Source organism: Nannospalax galili, unplaced genomic scaffold (assembly GCF_000622305.1).
Source record: "Nannospalax galili isolate Female #2095 unplaced genomic scaffold, S.galili_v1.0 scaffold1328, whole genome shotgun sequence".
Taxonomy (NCBI): domain Eukaryota; kingdom Metazoa; phylum Chordata; class Mammalia; order Rodentia; family Spalacidae; genus Nannospalax; species Nannospalax galili.
The window spans coordinates 1,222,299-1,240,904 of NW_008358795.1; the positions used below are offsets into that span (position 1 = coordinate 1,222,299).

The following is an 18,606-nucleotide window of genomic DNA, read 5'->3' on the forward strand; positions in this document are numbered from 1 at the left end:
TTCCCCGGCCCTAAAATACCTTTCTTAAAGTTTGACTCTGTGTCTTAACTTTTGGCACCTTTGTGGTGTGATAGAGTTGTGAGTTTGGGGGGTGAGGGGTGGTTTTCCAGTTTGTTCCACGGGTCAAACAAAGAATTGGACATCTGGGAAAGGCAGAAGGAAAAGAGGTGGGCAAGAGGAACCAGGGAGGGAAGAGGGGCAGGCCCGGCCCTAAAATACCTTTCTTAAAGTTTGACTCTGTGTCTTAACTTTTGGCACCTTTGTGGTGTGATAGAGTTGTGAGTTTGGGGGGTGAGGGGTGGTTTTCCAGTTTGTTCCACGGGTCAAACAAAGAATTGGACATCTGGGAAAGGCAGAAGGAAAAGAGGTGGGCAAGAGGAACCAGGGAGGGAAGAGGGGCAGGCAAGCACAGCTTGACAGGCCAGTGAGGGGACCTCTGCTGCAGGGACAATCAAGTCAGGGAAATACAGTTGATTGGCAGAGGGGGAGAGTGAGAGAAATGAAAGAGAGACAGAAGAGAGAGAGAGAGAGAGAGAGAGAGAGAGAGAGAGAGAGAGAGAATATGTGCATGTATATGATTGGATAGATGGGCGGGTGAGTGAGAGAGAGAGAGAGAGAGAGATTGATAGATGGCTGGGAAGCTGCAGCTCAGCGCTATCTGCCAGGGCTGAGGCACTGTCCCAGCAACCACAGAAACAGTGCTGTGGGAGGTTAGGCTTCCCTGCTACAGTCACCTTGGAGTGAAAGTATCAAGGGGACAGAGGGGCAGGGAGAAAGATTCCCAGACACAAGAGAACTAGGACAGGCACACACGTGTGTGTGTGTGTGTGTGTGTGTGTGTGTGTGTGTGTGGTGTGTGTGTGTGTATGGGTGTGTGTGTGTGTATGGTATGTGTGTAGTGTGTGTGTGTGTATGGTGTGTGGTGTGTGTGTGTGTGTGTGTGGTGTGTGTGTGTGTGTGTGTGTGTGTGTGTGTGAGACCCCAGGGAGTCATAAGCATGGAGAATAGGCAGACAGTCTGGGTAGAAGGGGACTCCCAGAGTTGGGAATCCCAAGCTCTAGGTCTGGGTTCCACCTTTCCAAACTCCCTCCCTTACTCCCTCTTTGGTGTTATCCCCTGACCCCTGGTGATTTGTAACAATTCTGCCTTTGGACCTCCTTAAAAATAACTGTGAAGGTGGTGCACACCTTTAATTCCAGCACTGGGAAGGCGGAGGCAGGCAGATTGCTGTGAGTTCAAGGCCATCCTGGTCTACATAGTTCCAGGCCAGCTGGGCTGGAGAGATGGCTCTGCAGTTAAGAGCAGGGGACCCTGGTTAGGTTCCCAGCACCCTCTTTTGACTCCCTCAGGCGTTGCAGGACACGGGTGCACTCACATGCAGGAAATACACTTGTACTCATAAAATAAAAATAAGTAAACTTTTTTTTTTTTTGGTCTTTTTGAGACAGGGTCTCCCTGTACCTACAACTGGCTTGGCACTTGCTTTGAAGACCAGACTGGCCTCCATCTCACAGAGATCCACTTGCCTCTGCCTCCCAAGTGCAGGGGGATTAAAGGCCTGTGTCACCATTTCAGGTGTAAAAAAAGTTTTTTTTTTAAAGTAACTGTTTTGGGGCTGGAGAAATGACTCAGTGGTTAAGAGCACTGGCTGCTCTTGCAGAGGACCCAGGTCCAGTTCCCAGCACCTATATGGAGGCTAACAACCATCTGTTATTCTAGTTCTAGGTGATCCAACGCCCTCTTCTGCCTCCTTGGGCACCGCATGACACGGGTGCACTTACATGCATGACACGGGTGCACTTACATGCATGACACGGGTGCACTTATGCGATAAGTGCATGCATGCGATACTCTCATATACATAAAATAAAACAAAGAAAAAGCTACTGTTGTAAAAAGCCTTGAAAACCTTGGTAAAAATAAAAATAATTGTTGCAAAAAGCCCTGGGAGGGGGAGTCAGGGGGGCCCCTGAACAAGAGGCAGCCCTTCTTAAAAAGGCCCCTTTCCCTCATCAGCTTCAGCTCCCCTAACTCCTCAACACTGTTCCTGGGGAGCTGTGAACAACTGTCTACTTGTCCCAGACAGGGAACTGATGACAGACCAAAGTAAGGATACCATGGACGTCCAACTTGGTGAACCAATCAATGAGTTTTAGTGGGCTCGCTTACAGGAGTGTGGGTGAGAGGGTACTTACAGGAGCAGAAATGACTCAAAGACAGCTGCATCACCAAAACCCACCCCAGCATGGGTGACGGCTCACAAAAACTGGATGGAATCCTGGAGTGCACTGCATTACTTGGTTTTTTCCTGGTAGCTTGATTAACTGGGCAGCTTGGCTGGCCTGAGAGTATCTCTCAGCTCCTTCTGGCTTATATATTCTTGTGGAGGGAGGGGATAGTGAAGAGAATCTGATCAGTTTCAGGGATGTCCGGAAGCTACTGAGATGTTTACTTCCTGAATTTAATCAGCTTCCCTGCGGGATGGAATGTTTCACCTCCCCTTAAAGAATCCTGTGTCGTCTTGTTGATTCCTTTCAATACGGAATCTTGGAGGAAATGGCTACACCACGGCCTCGGTTGCACTCTGCCTAAGAAGTCCACAAAGGCAGATAAACCTAAGGTTTCAGGTACACAAGGCTTCAGGCATGGTGGCACACACCTTTAGTCCCAGCACTCAGGAGGCAGAGGCAGGTGGATGAGATCAAGGCCAGCCTGGTCTACATAGCAAGTGCCAGGCCAGCTGGGACTACAGGGAGACCCTGTCTCAAAAAGACTAAAAAATTTATTTATTTATTTATTTTTATTTTATGTGTGAGTGTTTTGCCTGCATGTATGTAAGTGCACATGTGTACAATCCCCAAAGAGGCCAGAAGAGGGCATCGGATCCTCTGGAACTGGAGTTAGGCACTATGTGGGTGCTGGGAACCGAACCCAGGTCCTCTGCAAGAGCAGCCAGTGCTCTTAACCGCGGAGCCATCTCTCCAGCTCCTTCAAAGTCTTCTTTGAGATGCACAGGTGTGTCAGGGTTCAGAGTCAGTCAGCTCCTGAAGCTTCCTCTGTCACATGGTCACAGAGTCCTTGTCTTTCTACAATTCAGTTTTAGCTTCTGTCACATGCCCCAGGAGGTCAGAAGAGGGCATTGAAATCCCCTGGAACTGAAGTTACAGATGGTTCGTTAGCTGCCGTGTGGGTGCTGAGAATCAAACCTGGGTCCTCTGTAAGAACAGCCAGTGCTCTTATGCACTGAGCCACCTCTCCAGCCCCTCCTTAGAAAATCTTTATAAGCAAAGTGGATGTAAATTCCACTCGGCCTCTATAGGCAGCTCTTCCAGCCCCTCATATACATACAGCATAGCACCTTTCCTCCCACTGGCCCACTGTCCTAGCTTTGTCAACTTGTCACAGCCTAGAGTCATCAGAGAGGAAAGCCTCCATTGTGGAATTTCCTAGATCAGATTGGCCTATAGGTGTGTCTTGGGATGTTGTCTTGATTATTAACTGTTGCAGAGGGGCCCAGTCTACTGTGGGCAACATCATCCCTAGGCAGGTGATCCCGAACTGTATAAGAAAGCTAACCAAGCACAAAAAGGTGAGTGAGTGAGCCAGTGAGCAGTGTTCCTCCACATTACTGCCTGGAGTTCCTGCCCTGACCTCCCTCAGTGAGTGGCTGTCACCTGGGGGTGTAAAATAACTCCTTTCCTCTCCCATGTTGCTTTTGGGCTAGTGTTTTGTCACAGCAACAGAACCAAACTAGAACACCGACCTTCCCTGTTCTGGCTTGTTCTGGCTTGTTCTAGCAGAGGCTGCTCCTCTCTTGACTTGAGATCTTTAAATCTTATGCCACATAATCCCATGTGGGACTCATCTGTGCAGAGCTGGAAGGTTTTACATTGGTTTGTTTATTCATCATAAATTTTTTTTGTCTTTATTGACAAAGTAAAAAAACTGCGGTTGAAAGAAGTTACAAACAAAAGTATACCTTTCATTTTTTAATATTTTTACTTGTATGAGTGTTTTGCCTGCATGTAAGTATACCCATGTGTGCAATACCCATAGAGGACAGAAAAGGGTGTCAGATGCCCTCGAATGGGAGTTAAGGATGGTTGTTAGCCACTGTGAGCTCTTAACTGGCTGAACCACCTTTCCAACTCTTTCGGTTTTTTTTTTTTTTTTTTTTTTGAGACAGGGTCTCATTATGTAGTCCTGGCTGGCCTGAAACTCACTATGTAGACCAGGCTGGCCTCAAATACAAAAAGAGTGAGTGGCTTCAGCCTCCCGAGTGTAAGGTGTGTGCCACTATGCCCTGCTCTACACATTTTAATCTTGCTTGCAGTTTGGTAGATGATCTGTGTCAACTTGGCATTGAGGAGTTCCTCAGCATGATCAAAACTCCCCACATTCAGCAGCTTTAGAAATTCTTGCTTTTCCTTTCTCCATTTCTCAGCATGCACCAATTGTATCCTAAAGTTTTATTTTGTCTTGAGACAGGGTCTCACTATGCAGCTCAGGCTGGCTTTGAACTTGCAGTGATCTTCCTTCCTTCATCCTGACATGTGCCAGCACACCTTACTTTTCCATTCCTTTTAATTTTATGTATTATGTTTTATTTCACGTGTATGAGTGCATTGCTACATGTATGTAAGTGCACCCATGTTGTGTTACGGACAGTTGTTAGACACCTTGTGGGTGCTGGGAATTGAACCCGGATCCTCTGCAAGAGCAGCCAGTGCTCTTAACTGCTGAGCCATCTCTCCAGACCCATTTGTTTGTTTGTTTTTCTTTTCTTTTTCTTTCTTGCTTTCGTTTTCTTTTCTTTTGTCTTTTTGAGACAGGGTCTCCCTGCAGCCCCAGGTGGCCTTGAACTTGCTATGTAGACCAGACTGGCCTCTAACTCAGCCTCTGCTTCCCTAGGGCTGGGATTAAAGGTGTGGGCTCTCCATTTGTTTGGTTTTTTTAAGAAAGGGTCTTCCTGTAGCCCCAGCTGGCCTGGATATGTAGCTCTACCAGGTTGGTCTCCATCTCACAGTGATCCTCCTGCCTTTGCCTCCCAAGTGCTGGAATTAAAGGTATGCAGCACCATACCAGATACCTGTTTTTCTTTTTTGAAGTAGGGTTTTGCTCTTCAGTGTAGGCTGGCCTTGAACTTGCAGTCCTCCTGCCTCAGTCATACAAGCATGCACATCGCTCTCCCACTGGTGGGCTTCTTGTTTCTTGCTACAGCATCCATCTGCTTATTGCAAACCTTTGATTATTTTCTAGTGCTTCAATGGAGTTAAACAATCATTTATTTATTTATTTATTTTTATTTATTTATATTTAATCAGGATCACCTGTATCACAGACTAGCATTGAACTTGTTATGTAGCTGAAGATGACCTTGAACTTCCAGTCCTCCCACCTCCACCTCGATAATGATGGGCTTACAGGCCTGTGCCATCATGCTGGGATCTTCAGTGTTTCTTTGGAGGAGAGGCCCCTGGTGCCTTCTGCATCAATTCTTCCATTGTATTCATATTTAGCCCTGTAGATACTTTAGTTACTCCTCTGTAAAATGGGGCTAAAAAGGGGGACGGGGTACAAAGCTTGATAAAGTCTTTAGGGCTATAAGGAAAAATAAGCCCTTTCTGGTGACTTCAATTAACTGATTTTGTTGAGAAACACTGAGAAGAAAGAGAATCAGGATGCTATTCAGGTCCAACCAACAGTATCATGGCAACAGCAATGCCTGACTGTGTCACATTGCTGGCCTCCCCTCACCTATTCTTTGTTATACACTGGTCACCTCAAGACATCCCCTTCCATGCCATGTGGCTGCATTCTCCAAAGAGAGATGAGTCCATTGGTTCCAGGGAAGCTAGAGCAGGCCACCTCATAAGACTGCTGGTCAGCCAGCAGATAACTTCCCTGGCTGAACTCAGCCTAGTCCAAGTGGCTTTGGGTCGGCCAAGGTGTCATTCTATCCAAAACAGGAAGTGTGGCCATGGGAGTGGTGGGGGGAGCAGGTCACATGTGCACAGATGTTGGATGCCTCTCTCTACTTTTTTTTGTATGTTTGATTTTTGTTTTTTAAAAATATTTTATTTTTATTTTATTTTATGTGTATGAGTGTATTGCCTGAATGTATGTAAGTGCGCCCATGTTGTGCAATATCTGAGAAGGTCAGAAGAGGTCCCCTGGAACTGGAGCTACATGTGGGTGCTGAACCCGGATCTGAACCCAGAACTGAACCCGGATCCTCTGCAAGACCCGTGCTCTTAACCGTTGAGCTGACTCTCCAGTCCCTTGATTTTTGTTTTTTGAGACAGAATCTTTTATATGTATATATTTTATTTATTTATTTATTAATTTAAATATTGACAGGGTCTACCATCACCCCAGCTGACCTGGAGCTCATTATGTAGACCAGGCTGGCCTCCATCTCACAGAGATCACCCGGCCTCTGACTCCTGAGCACTGGGATTAAATGTATGTGCCACCACTCCCAGCATTTGATTCTCTTTTAACAGTTACATCTTCCAGTGCTTATTTATCTTTCTTTTACTTCTTTCTGCATTTCAGTTGTTAGCTGCCATGTGGGTGCTGGAATTCAAACCCAGGTCTTCTGCAAGAACAACCAGTGTTTTTAACCACTGAACCATCTCTCTAGCCCCTGAGACAGGATCTTGCTATATATCCCTGACTGGCCTGGAACTCACTATGTAGACCAGGCTGGTCTTGAACTCACAGAGAGTCACCTGCCTCTGCCTCCCATGCTAGTGCTAAAGACATGCACCACTATACCTGGCCTTGTTTTTGAATTTACTTATTTATTATTTATTTATTTAATGTGTATGTGTGTGGGTGTATGTTGGGAGCTGTTAGTCTATTATGTACATTGAGCTGTGGCAGGCTTGTTTACTGAGTTTGTGTTATGCACATCAGTACCTAATCTGCCAAATCAGGAGGAATGTGTTTATATGGAGAGCCTCACAACACCTGACCTGGAGGCAATAGTGGTAAACAAAAAGATCAAAGAAGCCTTTGAAGTATTTGACTGCTCCTTGACCCTCAGATACAGGTGGGAAAAACAGCTGTTGAAACTAATTGAGTTCTTCTGTATAAAAAGGCAGAGCTGACATAAACCGGGGCTGCAGTCTCTACTGACAGCCCTCCTGAGTATCTTTTCTGTCTCTTGTTTTTTCTTTCAATCCTCACTCCCCCTTTCAGGTACTATCTGTCTTGGCTGGCTGGCACTGGCAGGTGTACATGTATCGCACCACACTTGAGGTCAGAGGACAACTTTGGGTAGTTGATTCTCTCCTTCCATCATGTGGTCCTGGGAATCTCTTTGTTTCAGGGTCTCCAGACCAGCCAAGGCAGGTTCCTGTGAATAGTAGTCAAAGGAATAAAACTTCAGCTGGGGTCTGCCCTGTGGCTTACTTTGGTTTCTTTTATTTATTCTTCTTTTATATGTATGAGTGCTTTGCCTGCATGTATGTAAGTGTACCACATGGGTATAATGCCCACAGAGGCCAGAAGAGGGCTGGATCCCCTGGAACTGGAGTTATGGATGGTTGTTAGCTGCCATATGGGTGCTGGGAACTGAACCCCGATCCTGTGCAAGAGCAGCCAGTGCTCTTAACCACCAAGCCATCTCTCCAGGCCCTTATTTTGATTTCTAAAGTCCTCATATCCTCTCAGCTATCAACAACCTGTGAGTTCTGAACAAATGCCCTGTGCTGGCTCAGCATCTCATATATGATGCACTCAATATATGGAGGACAGGAAACCTTGCTCTTCTCTCCATGGGACAGGTAGTATAGGTGTGCGAAGATGACTCAGGCCTCTTCCCCATCCATCATGAATACCGGCTAGGTTGCTGAACTCCTGCTCAGTCTGAATGCCTGCCTCTTTGAGGCTAGATTTCTGGGAAGACGCAACACTGGAGAGGCAGAGGATGCAGGGGAAAGCTGGGGCTCAAGAAACTGGAAAGTGGTGGTTACCCATCCAACCAAGCACACAGAGCTCCTTGCAGGCCTATGTGGCCCCTCAGCTGTCATGTGGTCCAGAGGATACTTCATAAATCTCTGCCCCTCTCAGGATCTGGCCCCCACCTGTGAAGTGGGTACAATCATCCCTCCCTATCAAGCTCACTGAGGCCAAGAGAGCCAGCAGGCCTCTCTGTAAGTAAAGACTTCATGACTTCATCATACAAATGAACAGACTTTATTAAACTCAGGAGCAGGGTCAGAGGGAGGAACAAAGTGGAAAGATGGTGGTAAGTGCTTAGGACTCCTGCCCTGAGACCCTCAAGGAAAAGAGAAGCAGGGAATGGGCAGGAGGATCAGCACTTTTAAGGAGGGAGATGGAGGCTGCATCCTGGCTCTACCATGGACCAGTCACTTCCCACCACAGGGAAGCACAATCCCTGTCCAGTTCATCCGAAAGGCCTCATTGAGGCTTCCATGAGAGTAGGTATGGAAGAAACTCTGCAAACTGCAGTTCACACATGTAGGCTAAGTGCTTTTCTGTTAGACAGGCCCAAGTTGCTTTTAGCGAGTGTTGGCCATGAAAACACTGTTTGAGGCTCAGAGGTCAGTCGTTTGAATTTTCTTAGATTTTAACACCTGTTCCCCTCCCCTCAATTTTCCCGGTACCCTCTGTCCTGACTGGGGCCTCCAGGGAAGAGGAGGAGGAGCTGTTGTTTTGGGGTGAACCGAGGTAGAAGCCATGAAAGAATCCTCCTCAAGGCCTGCAGGTGGCTTTGCCTCCTGGGGTCAGCTGGTGGCTTGATGAACATACACAGTCCTGGTGTCAGGAAAGGGCCCTGACCCCGCACACTCTTTTCCCCAGACTGTTGCTTTCTGCTATGCTCCTTTGTATGTCTCAGTGAAGTCCATTCCTTTGTGTCCTGCTCCAGTCCTGGATGAGTGGTAGAATAACCGCTGGTCCTTCCTCACCATATCCTGAGTGGCCGCCAGCCAAGGATGGAGGATGGTTCCTGCCCCTTCCTGGCACTCACAGATCAAGAGGCCCAGGGTAGCAGAGGTCAGAGCCCAGCTTGTCATTCCTCTGGGCTGGGTCCCAACTCCAGAAGCAGTGCCAAGAGGAGGGCTGTGCGGAGCCTGATGGGTGTCTTCAAAGTAGAGCCTTGAAGAGGAAGGAGAGGGAGGCTCCGCAGGAGAGGCCCAGGGCCAGGAAAAAGGTCATGAGGGCTCCGGCCACCTCCCTCTCATGTGGCAGCACCTGCCTAGAACACAGGAACAGGAACTTGTAGAAAATGCCTAGCCCCAAAGATAGCTCCTAAGCGCTCTGCCAGCCCTATGTAAGTCACCTGAGTTCTAGTCTAGGTCTGACTGTGCCCCCGTGTCATTATAACCTGTCCTCTGGGCTTCAGTTTCCTCATCTGTAAATAAAGTTGCTCAAAAAAATCAATTCTTGGGAGCCAGAGAGATGGCTCAGTGGTTAAGAACACTGGCTGCTTTTGCAGAGGACCTGGTTCAGTTCCCAGCACCACGTGGCAGCTAACAACTGTCCACAACTCCAGTTCCAGAGACTCTGATGCTCTCTTCTGACCCTCACAGGCATTGCATAACATGGGTGTATACAAGCAATACACATACAATAAAACTAAAATTAAAAAAAAAAAACTTTAAAAAAAGGGCAATCCTTGGGGCCTAAGAGTCCACCTTTGTAGGGTTCTAGATTCCATTACTTTACGTTCCCAACAACGTCCAACTGGTTCTTGTCACCTCTACTCTCCCAAGAGTCCCAGCCCCATTGTCCGTACAGGAAATAGCCCAGGAACTCTGCTTTTGATCAAAGTATCTTATCACTCTCTTTCTTTTTTTTTTCTGTTTTCCTTTTTTTTTGAGACAGAGCCTCCCTGTAGCCCCAGCTGGCCTGAAATTCACTATGTAGACCAAGCTGGCCTTGAACTCAGAGATCTGCCTGCCTCTGCCTCCCGAATGCCAAAGTAGCTCCCTTTCAACTAAGAATTTTGGAGCTAAATGGGCTCCAAAGGATGACAGTCCAACCCATTTACTTAGACAGGAAAACTGAGGCCCACTGAGGAAGGCTCTAGAACCAGCAGCTGAACTCAAGCAAATAACTTTTCTCCTACCTCCCCAGCGTGAGGCCAGAGCAGCAGTGAAAGTCTGACCCACAGGGTGGCGCCAGAGGATCCTGAAGGCAGCCAAGGAGACTGGCCAGGGTAGGTGTCCTGCTCTTGCAGGTGCCCCTCCGCAGAGAGCTAGCCCATCCCCATCCCCATCCCCCAGCCTTGTGCCCCCTCAGACCTTGGTGCCAGACACATGGTGAGCGACACCAAGTAGCCGTTGGAAATGGCGAAGAGCAGCATGAAGGTGATGAAGTAAGCGTCCTGCCGGAAGAGGATGGGCAGCCGAGCACGCTTGGGCACGTGGCACAGCATGAAGAGAGGCACAAACAGAAAGCGCAGGCACACCAGCAGGGGCAGTAGCCGGCTGTCCTCGTCTGGCTGTGACAGAGGCTTGGGTGAGTGCAGTCTCTAGGGACACGTCTGGACACCCATAGTGTAGACCCAATGTTTACCCCCTCAGCACCTCTGCCCTGGCCCACCCTTGAGTCGGTGAGGACCCAACCCAGTGCTGAGGCTTCTAGGGAGTCAGGAGATGGGTGAAGGACACCTCACAACCAGCTGGGACTAGCTTTGGCCTCTTCTCCATAACACCTTTAGACAGAATCTCTTATTTTCAAACTAATTTCTTCAGGGCACCCGTAGGTATTTCACAAACTCCTTAGTGACAAATGGAGCTTCTTTTCTGCTTTTATGTTTTCAACTGACACATTAAAAACTGTGCAACTGAGGCTGGAGAGATGGCTCAGTGGTTAAGAGCACTTGCTGTTCTTGCAGAGGACCTGGTTTCAGTGGCGGCTAATAACCACCTGTAACTCCAGTTCCAGGGTATTTTCTGGCCTCTGAGGGCACTGCACGTACATGGTATATATACCTACATGCAGACAAAACACTCAAGCACATAAAAATAAATATTTTAAACCATTTATTTATTTCTATTTTATGTGTATGACTGTTTGGCTTGCATGTATATATGTGTATGACTGGCCTGCATTTTACCCAATGGGTAATATGCGTGCAGAGGCCAGAAGAGGGCATTGGCTCTCCTGGAAATGGAGTTATAGATGGTTGTTAGCCACCATGTGGGTGCTGGGAACTGAACCTGGGTCCTCTGCAAGAGCAGTCAATGCGCTTAACTGTTGAGCCACATCTTTCCAGCCCCATTAAAAAATAAATCTTAAAAAAAACCTGTGCAAATGTATGAGGTACTATGTGACGTTTTGTTTCATGCATACATGATGTAATGTTTAAACCAGGTTCATATCTGTCTTCTCAAGCACTGATCATGAGTACTGAGGACTAGGCTGTGGATGGATGTGGGGGACACAGAGGCCACTGGATGTGGTGGCTTTTGCTTTGGAAGAGTTCGTGGTGGGTTCTTCCACTGCCAGATTCGGGGGACTACCAGAAAGTTGTCCTTTTAGCTTCTTTTGAATCTTTGGTCCCCAATTGCTTCCTAAGCCACCAACTGGCTCAGCCTAGGCATACGTACCCAGAGGAAGTAGGAGGTCAGACTCCGGCCCAGCCAATCCATGATGTTGAAGAGCAGGAAGCAGCAGATAGGGTTGAAGAACTGACCTGGGGAAGACAGTGGGCTGACAGTCACCCTGGTCCCCAGCTGCCCCATTCCCTCAGCTCCCTATCCTCTTCTTCACCCCAACACTCACTCCACTTTCCAGGACTGGTGGAGCTGGTCACCATGGCTGTGATGGCGGGAAAGACTGACAGGGTGACTGTGAAGACCAACACAAGGCACAGCGCCGTCAGCCAGATCTGGGAGCCAGAGGCAGGGGTGTCAGTGGGCAGGGAAGCCCCTAGTCCACCACACAGGCTCCAACCCTCTTGCTGCAGCCCTGCCCAGGAACAGGGCACCTGGGGCTCAGCCTACTGTGTCTAACCCTCACCATGACCCAGTGACCTTAGGGTAGGCCAATGAGCACTAAGGCTCAGTTCCAGTTTCAGAGAATCCCACCCCCGAGAACTGGAGAAGGTGTCCCAAGGTAGATGGTCAACAGTTATCTTCTAGCTGAACCTTCCAGAAGAGAACAAACCTTCTGGAAAACAACAAAGACTGAAGGTTTTTCTGGCTTCAGCGGCTCATCCACTTCTAGCTCTGGCTCCTTCTCAAGGTCAAGATTCAGAATTGAGACTGCTTTTGGGGGGCTGACGGGAATCCCATTCTTCTCATCTAGGTAGAGAGGAGACTGGGGTCATACTTGGGGCTCAGATTTCCTGGCAGCCAGGCCCAAAGGAAGGACATTCTCAGTGATGAAAACAAATATCTCTTGAAAGTCCATGTAGAAGGGAATTAATGACAGCAATGTGCTATTTATTTACTCCAGTATTGGGGCCTGACTCACGGTCTCATGGCTGGTAGGCCCTGTGATTCTACTACTGAGTTACATCCCAGAACTTGGGTTTTAAATTTTAAAAAAATGTTTATGTATATGTGTGTTGTCTGCATGTATCTATGTGCATCACATTTATGCAGTGCCTCAGAGGCCAGAAGAGGGTGTGAGTGCCCCTGGACATGGAACTACAGAAGGTTGTGAGTGGCCAAATGGGCACAGTAAGTGCTCCTAAGTGTGGAACCATCTCTTCACCTCCTTTTTTTGGAACAGGGTCTAACTCTTGCCCAGGCTGACTTGGAACTCACTATGTAGCCTAGCCTGGCATCTTGCTTGCTCTCTTCTTGCCTCAGTCTCTGGAATGCTGGGAGTCCAGGCATATGTCGCCAAGCCCAGTCTATATATTAAGCATTTGCATGTGCAGGGAACGAGGTAAACATCTTTGGAAAAGTCTCTCATTGTGGCTTTGCAAGGAAAAAATGGAGGTCAGAACAGTTAAGGAACCTGCCCAAGGCCGTATAGCCAGGTTTCAAACTCAGATGCCTTTGGATCCAGAGCCTGGCTGTGTGAAGCTCTGCTGCCTCCCCATTTTATTCCAGAGGCAACTGAGGCTGACAAGGTAGCAGGGACAACTTGTCTCCCACAGACTTCCTTTTGTGACCTGCCTGCCTCTGCTCATACAAGGCTTGCAGAGGTAGGGGCTCTAGTTGGAGACAGGAGGGAAAGCTTCCCAGGGGAGCTTACTACAGATTCACTTCTGTCTTTCCCACTTCCCCTGCAGGGTCCCAGGGCTTACCAGCCTGGAGGAGCTCGGCTTTGGTCTCCAGCTCCTGAGCTGGGGCCCGCGACGGGTTCTTGGTCAGGTAGTAGCGGGCAAACTCCTGCAGAAGGATCAGTAAGTGTCAGCCCTGCCTGAGAGGTTGTCTATCTCCCTGGTCCACACCCTTGGCTTGGAGCCTAAGCTTCCGGAGTAGCCATTTCCTTTGTGGGTGTTGGGTGTGGGGGAGATCAGAGCTGAATGCAGGTAGGTCTCTTCTCCCTCCCTTGGCCTCTCCTAGGCCTCAGACTCAGGGCTTTGTCCAAGATACCCAGAAGTGGGGCATGTAGCCCAATGGTAGGCTTACCAGGTGGGGCAGGCTCAGGTAACACACAATAGACAGGAGGATGCCCACACAAGGGGTGATGAAGTAGCCCAGGGCAGAGGTCTGGGCATCCACGCCACCTGTGACAGAAACTTTAGCTGCAGAAGACACACAAGTCCCACAGTCCTGTGCGGCCTCCACCTACCATCTCACTTCCCATGGTGCACCTCTCAGATTCAGCCTCTTCCCTTCTTTCCTTCACTATCAAACTTTTTATTTAAAAATTTTTTTAGCTGGGCATGGTGGCGCACGCCTTTAATCCCAGCACTTGGGAGGCAGAGGCAGGTGGATCTCTGTGAGTTCAAGGCCAGCCTGGTCTACATAGTGAGTTCCAGGACAGCTGGGGCTACAGGGAGACCCTGTTTCAAAAAGACCAAAAAAAATTTTTTTTTTAAATATTTTTTATTTTATGTGTGTGAGTATATTGCCCGCATGTATGTAAGTTCACCAGTGTTATGCAATGCCTGCGGAGGTCAGACAGAGGACATCAGATCTCCTGGAACTAGAGCTAAAGACAGTTGTTAGCCACCATATGGGTGCTGGGAACTGAACCCAGGTCCTCTGCAAGAGGGGCCAGTGCTCTTAACCGCTGAGCCATCTCTCCAGCACCAAACGCAGGAATCTTGTGGAGGACTGCACACCAGCCAGCCCTTCATGCCTCTCACTTTCCCTCCATGCTATTTTTTGCTGAACATCCCACATGTCAGAAACTTCCTCATAAATACTTTGTCTCCTGCCATCAACTGGTTAGCAGTGAAATGGAATCACTCAAGTCTACCTTAATCCCAAATGGAGCTCCCTTCCCTCAGCCTAAGCTTGTTGGCACTCAGGAATCCTGCCTTAAGGTAATCCAACCTCACCTGGTCTTCCCCTCTCTGTGCAGGGTCCAAGAGCCCTGCTCCTCAGCCTTATCCCCTACTTCCCCATCACTCCATCACCTCTGCCTCCATCCTAGAACCCAGGCATCTTCTTCCTGTGTCCCCTCTCTGCCCCCTCAAATCCCAGAGGCGACCCAGCCCTCCAGCCACCCAAGTACACTCACTGGCCATGGACATGAGCATAGCAAGGGCAGCGAAGATCCCAGCCAGGCCCTGGCCACTGAGGAAGAGGGTGCTGTAAGTGGAAGGCATGGTACCCAGCTGTCCGAAGAGGCTGCCCTGTAGCACTGCACAGAAGGCTGTGAAGGGACGGGGACAGGAAAACTGCTCAACCCAGCAGCCTTCAGGGGCATTGAAGGAGGGTATCAGTAAGGTGCACAGGGACTCTGAACCAGGTGGGGCAGCTGTGGGTTTTCCTGGAGATTTGGGGCAGCCTGGTGGAACATTCCCCATCTAGTCTTCTCCTGAGATACAGTCATTGTCTGTGGGGCTACTGGCTAGGAGGCCTGCTCCTAGGTCACTGTGGGGCTTGGACAACTGACTTTCTTTTTCCTTTGGGCCTCAGTTTCTTCTTTAGGGATTTGGCTGATATGGGATTGTCTTCCCTGCAAGGATCTGTTGGGTCCTTTCCAGTACAAGGAAGAGACAGGGGAGAGAGAGGCAGATGTGCTTACAGTTGATGAACCAGACAGATGCCATGGTGATGGAAAAGAACAGCCAAGGGCTCACATCCACCTTCACCAATGCTGCTGTCAGGGCAAAGAGCAGCAATATGGCCAGCAGGCTGCCCAGAATGCGTACGGCCTCGGGGATGCTGCTCGGAAGGGAACAGAGGACATCAGATGGCTAGGTGGGGGCAGGGGTGGGTGGTGGGTGGGTGGAGTGGAGGTGAGGGTGGGGGTGGGGTGGACAAGAAGTCGTGCCAGGGGCAGGGCAGTGGAGCTGGGATGATACAGTGGTTGCCAGGGAAGGACAGCAGGAGCCATTCCCGGGCCTCTATGACATAGTCTCCACAAGGAAGTTGGGGCCTAAGGGCTGGGTCTTACCACTGATACAGGAAGGAGTTGAGGAGGGTAAAGAGCAGCAGAGGCAGCTGGGACAGCAGCGTCACCCAGTTGTTGAAGTTGAACGTGTCTGTGGGGCCTGTGTAGTTGGTGCTCAGCGTCTCCGCTGTGCTGTTGGCCCCAGCCAGCCGCCCCTGGAAGTACTGCCAGATGGGGAAGTAACATAGTGTCAGGAACCGCTTCCTCCCAGCCTTCCCCTCTAGCTCCCCACACTTATGATTGTTTGGGTAATGTCTATGGGACTGTCCTTGCACTGTCTCCAGCACCTGGCACATAGTCAGAGTTCCATGGATGTGCACTGAATTGAATAGCTGAATTCTGGGAACGAGCCCAAGCCTTAAGAAGCCCCAGCTCAGCCTTTATTGTATCTCTGGGTCACCTCTCCTCTTCAGTGCCCTGGTTCCAGCCCCATTCCTGATACCTGCAGCAGCCTGTCCATCCATTCATTCCATGGGTATTTATTGAACACCTACTATATACCAGACTCTGGGTTAGGTGTGAAATCACATATCCTGCCATTTCTCTATATAATGTCTCCATTGCCTACACTGCAGACCAAGTTTCAGGACCCTTTAGAATCTGATCCTAACTTCCTTTGAGTGTTTGTCTCCATCTTCTATTCCACCAAGGTGAGTTTCAGGCACCCCAGGCTCTAGATCTTTCTCAGAACAGGCCCTTTCTTGCCTCTACTTGATTTAAAATTTATTTATCTATTTATTTTATGTGTATGAGTGTTTTGCCTGCATGTTATGTTAGTGCACCCGTGCATGCAGTGCCCATAGAGGCCAGAAGAGGGCGTCAGATCCACTGGAATTGGAGTTACAAGTGGTTGTGAGCAGTCACATGGGTGCTGGGAATCAAACTCCAGTCCTCCACAAGAGCAGCAAGTGCTCTGAACCACTGAGCCATCTGTCCAGACTCCCTTGCCTCAACGCAGAATGCCCTCTCTCCTGTTGGTCCATCTCTCAATGCTTCACCTCTACTTTGGCCTGCCCTATTCTCGATGTGCAAATCTCTCCTATGAAGGAGAAGAATTTCTCCTGAAGACCTGAAAGACTCTGCTCCAAGCTGGAATGGTATGTGTCATATTATATTATTAATAGCTCTGGCCATATCTTGTTCTCAAGCTCAGAAGTTGATTCATCTCTGGGTATTCAGGGACCATCACTGAGCCAGGCACTCCACAGGCACCTGGAAAGCCATAACAGTGAATATATATGAATAACCTAGTCCCCTCCAAAATGCAAGCTCCATTATTTCTGCCTTTTCCTTAAGAGAATGAATGCTCTTGTGGATAGCGCCTCCCTCTGTTCCAGTTCCTCCAGACCTCTAATGCCTGGTCCATAGTACATGTACATTAAATATTTCATATCGTAGCAAAGGAAACCAAGGACCTAGAAAACCCACTTTTGTAGTGATTGGCCCAGAAATAACGACAAAAGTCGTGGGGTAGGGGTGGGGGGTTGCTCTTTCGCTAGTGGCCCTGCCCCTCAGGGACCTGGACATTTACAAATTTGGATTTTCTAACTATGAGAGGGACGGTCCCCTCCTTGAGGTTCAGTGCTTCGGCTGACACGTGAGAGGTCCAAGGTGGTATGGTGAGGAAAGCGACCCGAGGGTTGGAAGGTTGTGGCTATCAGCCGTTGAGTCTCACCGGGATGGCGGTGATGAAGAAGTTCCAGGGAAGGAGGGTGCCCAGGCCCAGGATGAAGAAGCTGATCCCGACCAGGTGGTAGCTGCGGGGAGCAGTCAGAAGGTCATCCCGAGGACGCACGCTGGGGCCCTTCCCGCCTCTGAGGCCGAGCCTGGGTAGAACTGACTACAATCCCCATGATTCCGATCCAGGCCGCCAAGGGAGTGGGCTGACGGGAATTGTAGTCCGGGGGAGATTCTTGGCACCCCTGCGCCTCCGGGCGAGCGAGAATGCCCAGGCCCGTGCCACCCGGGCCTGGCTACGCTCAGCAGCAGGTTCCCAACTTACCTATCCCGCGGGGCGTTTCCACGCGCCATGGCTGCCGTAGCGAACGCGCCAGGCCGGTAGTGGGGCGGGGAGGCTGCAGCTGCTACTGTGCGCAGACCCAGAGACCCGAGGACCGCTCCTGGGCTCTTTGCAGCTCAAATCCCGGGGTCCGAGCGCCCGAGGCAGAGAGATGGTCCAGACTGGGGTTCGGCGGGTCCCAGGCTTTGCAGGATGGGACCTCGGCTCCGCCCCTGGGGCGGGGACAAAAGACCGCAGCACCCCTCCCCCGCAGCGCGGGCTCTACAGACTCGGTGCACACTGGGCGGTGCCTTAGGGTCTCCAGACTCGGTGCACGGCGGCTGCCCCGGAAGGTCTCACTCAGGCCCCCCAACCCTCTCCAGGGGTATCTGTCCTGGATCTTTGCAGGAGGGAAAGAGAGCCCCACCCCAGCACCCCAGCACCCCAGCGGTCCTGGCTGTGTAAGAGTGAGACCACGGAGGACAAGTCACAGCCTTTGGGTTGCAACAGCAAGAGGTTTATTCAGGACACAGGTACCTGTGGGCACAAAGTCTCCTCGGAGGACTAGCGCGCCCCAGGTTGAGTTCAGGGGGTTTTTATAGGGCAGAAGCAGGGTACAGAAGCAGAAGCGTGGTTATTGGTTAATTTCAAAGCACACACAGCAATTTCACCAGTAATTTCAAAAGTATGCAAAGATATGGGGGTAAGGGCCGGGCTAGGGGAAGTGGGATTGCTAAATGGGAGGTGACCTCAGTGACACAGATGTTTTCTTAAGATTTCCTGGTATCGGGCCCTCAGGGTGGTCAGGAGTTCTGACCGTAAAGCCTGTTTATAGCTTGATCTGTGAAGCTTGACGGGCGCCTGCCTGTCTTGCAGCCTTTAGATAAGGCTGGTCCTGGTTTCTGTTGATTTTTAATATGGGCCCCTGAGCACTCATGGCGCCTAGTTTTCTTTATTTCCTCAGCTGGGGCTCCTTCCTCTTGGAGGGCGCCGAGGTGGAAACGCTTTCGTATCCTCTAACCTTTGGCACCCACAGAATGCGCTGCTGCAAAACCTGAGCCCTGGGCACAAGCCCGCGGGGGAACTCGGTGTCTACGCCT

General features: G+C 49.8%; 1 protein-coding gene across 1 annotated transcript; it reads right to left on the reverse strand.

Annotated features, from left to right (window-relative positions):
• Window positions 1-8,182: 8,182 nt before the first annotated feature.
• Slc29a2 (solute carrier family 29 member 2) lies at window positions 8,183-18,016 on the reverse strand. The gene is made up of 12 exons (XM_008822262.3): window positions 17,510-18,016; window positions 17,183-17,264; window positions 15,511-15,671; window positions 15,139-15,278; window positions 14,629-14,763; window positions 13,569-13,666; window positions 13,241-13,325; window positions 12,148-12,284; window positions 11,764-11,869; window positions 11,589-11,674; window positions 10,278-10,477; window positions 8,183-9,229 (listed from the first exon to the last, which is right to left on the reverse strand). Exons 1-12 carry the CDS (start codon window positions 17,536-17,538, stop codon window positions 9,118-9,120), a joined length of 1,371 nt encoding a protein of 456 aa, XP_008820484.1. The 5' UTR covers window positions 17,539-18,016; the 3' UTR covers window positions 8,183-9,117.
• Between the last annotated feature and the right edge of the window lie 590 nt (window positions 18,017-18,606).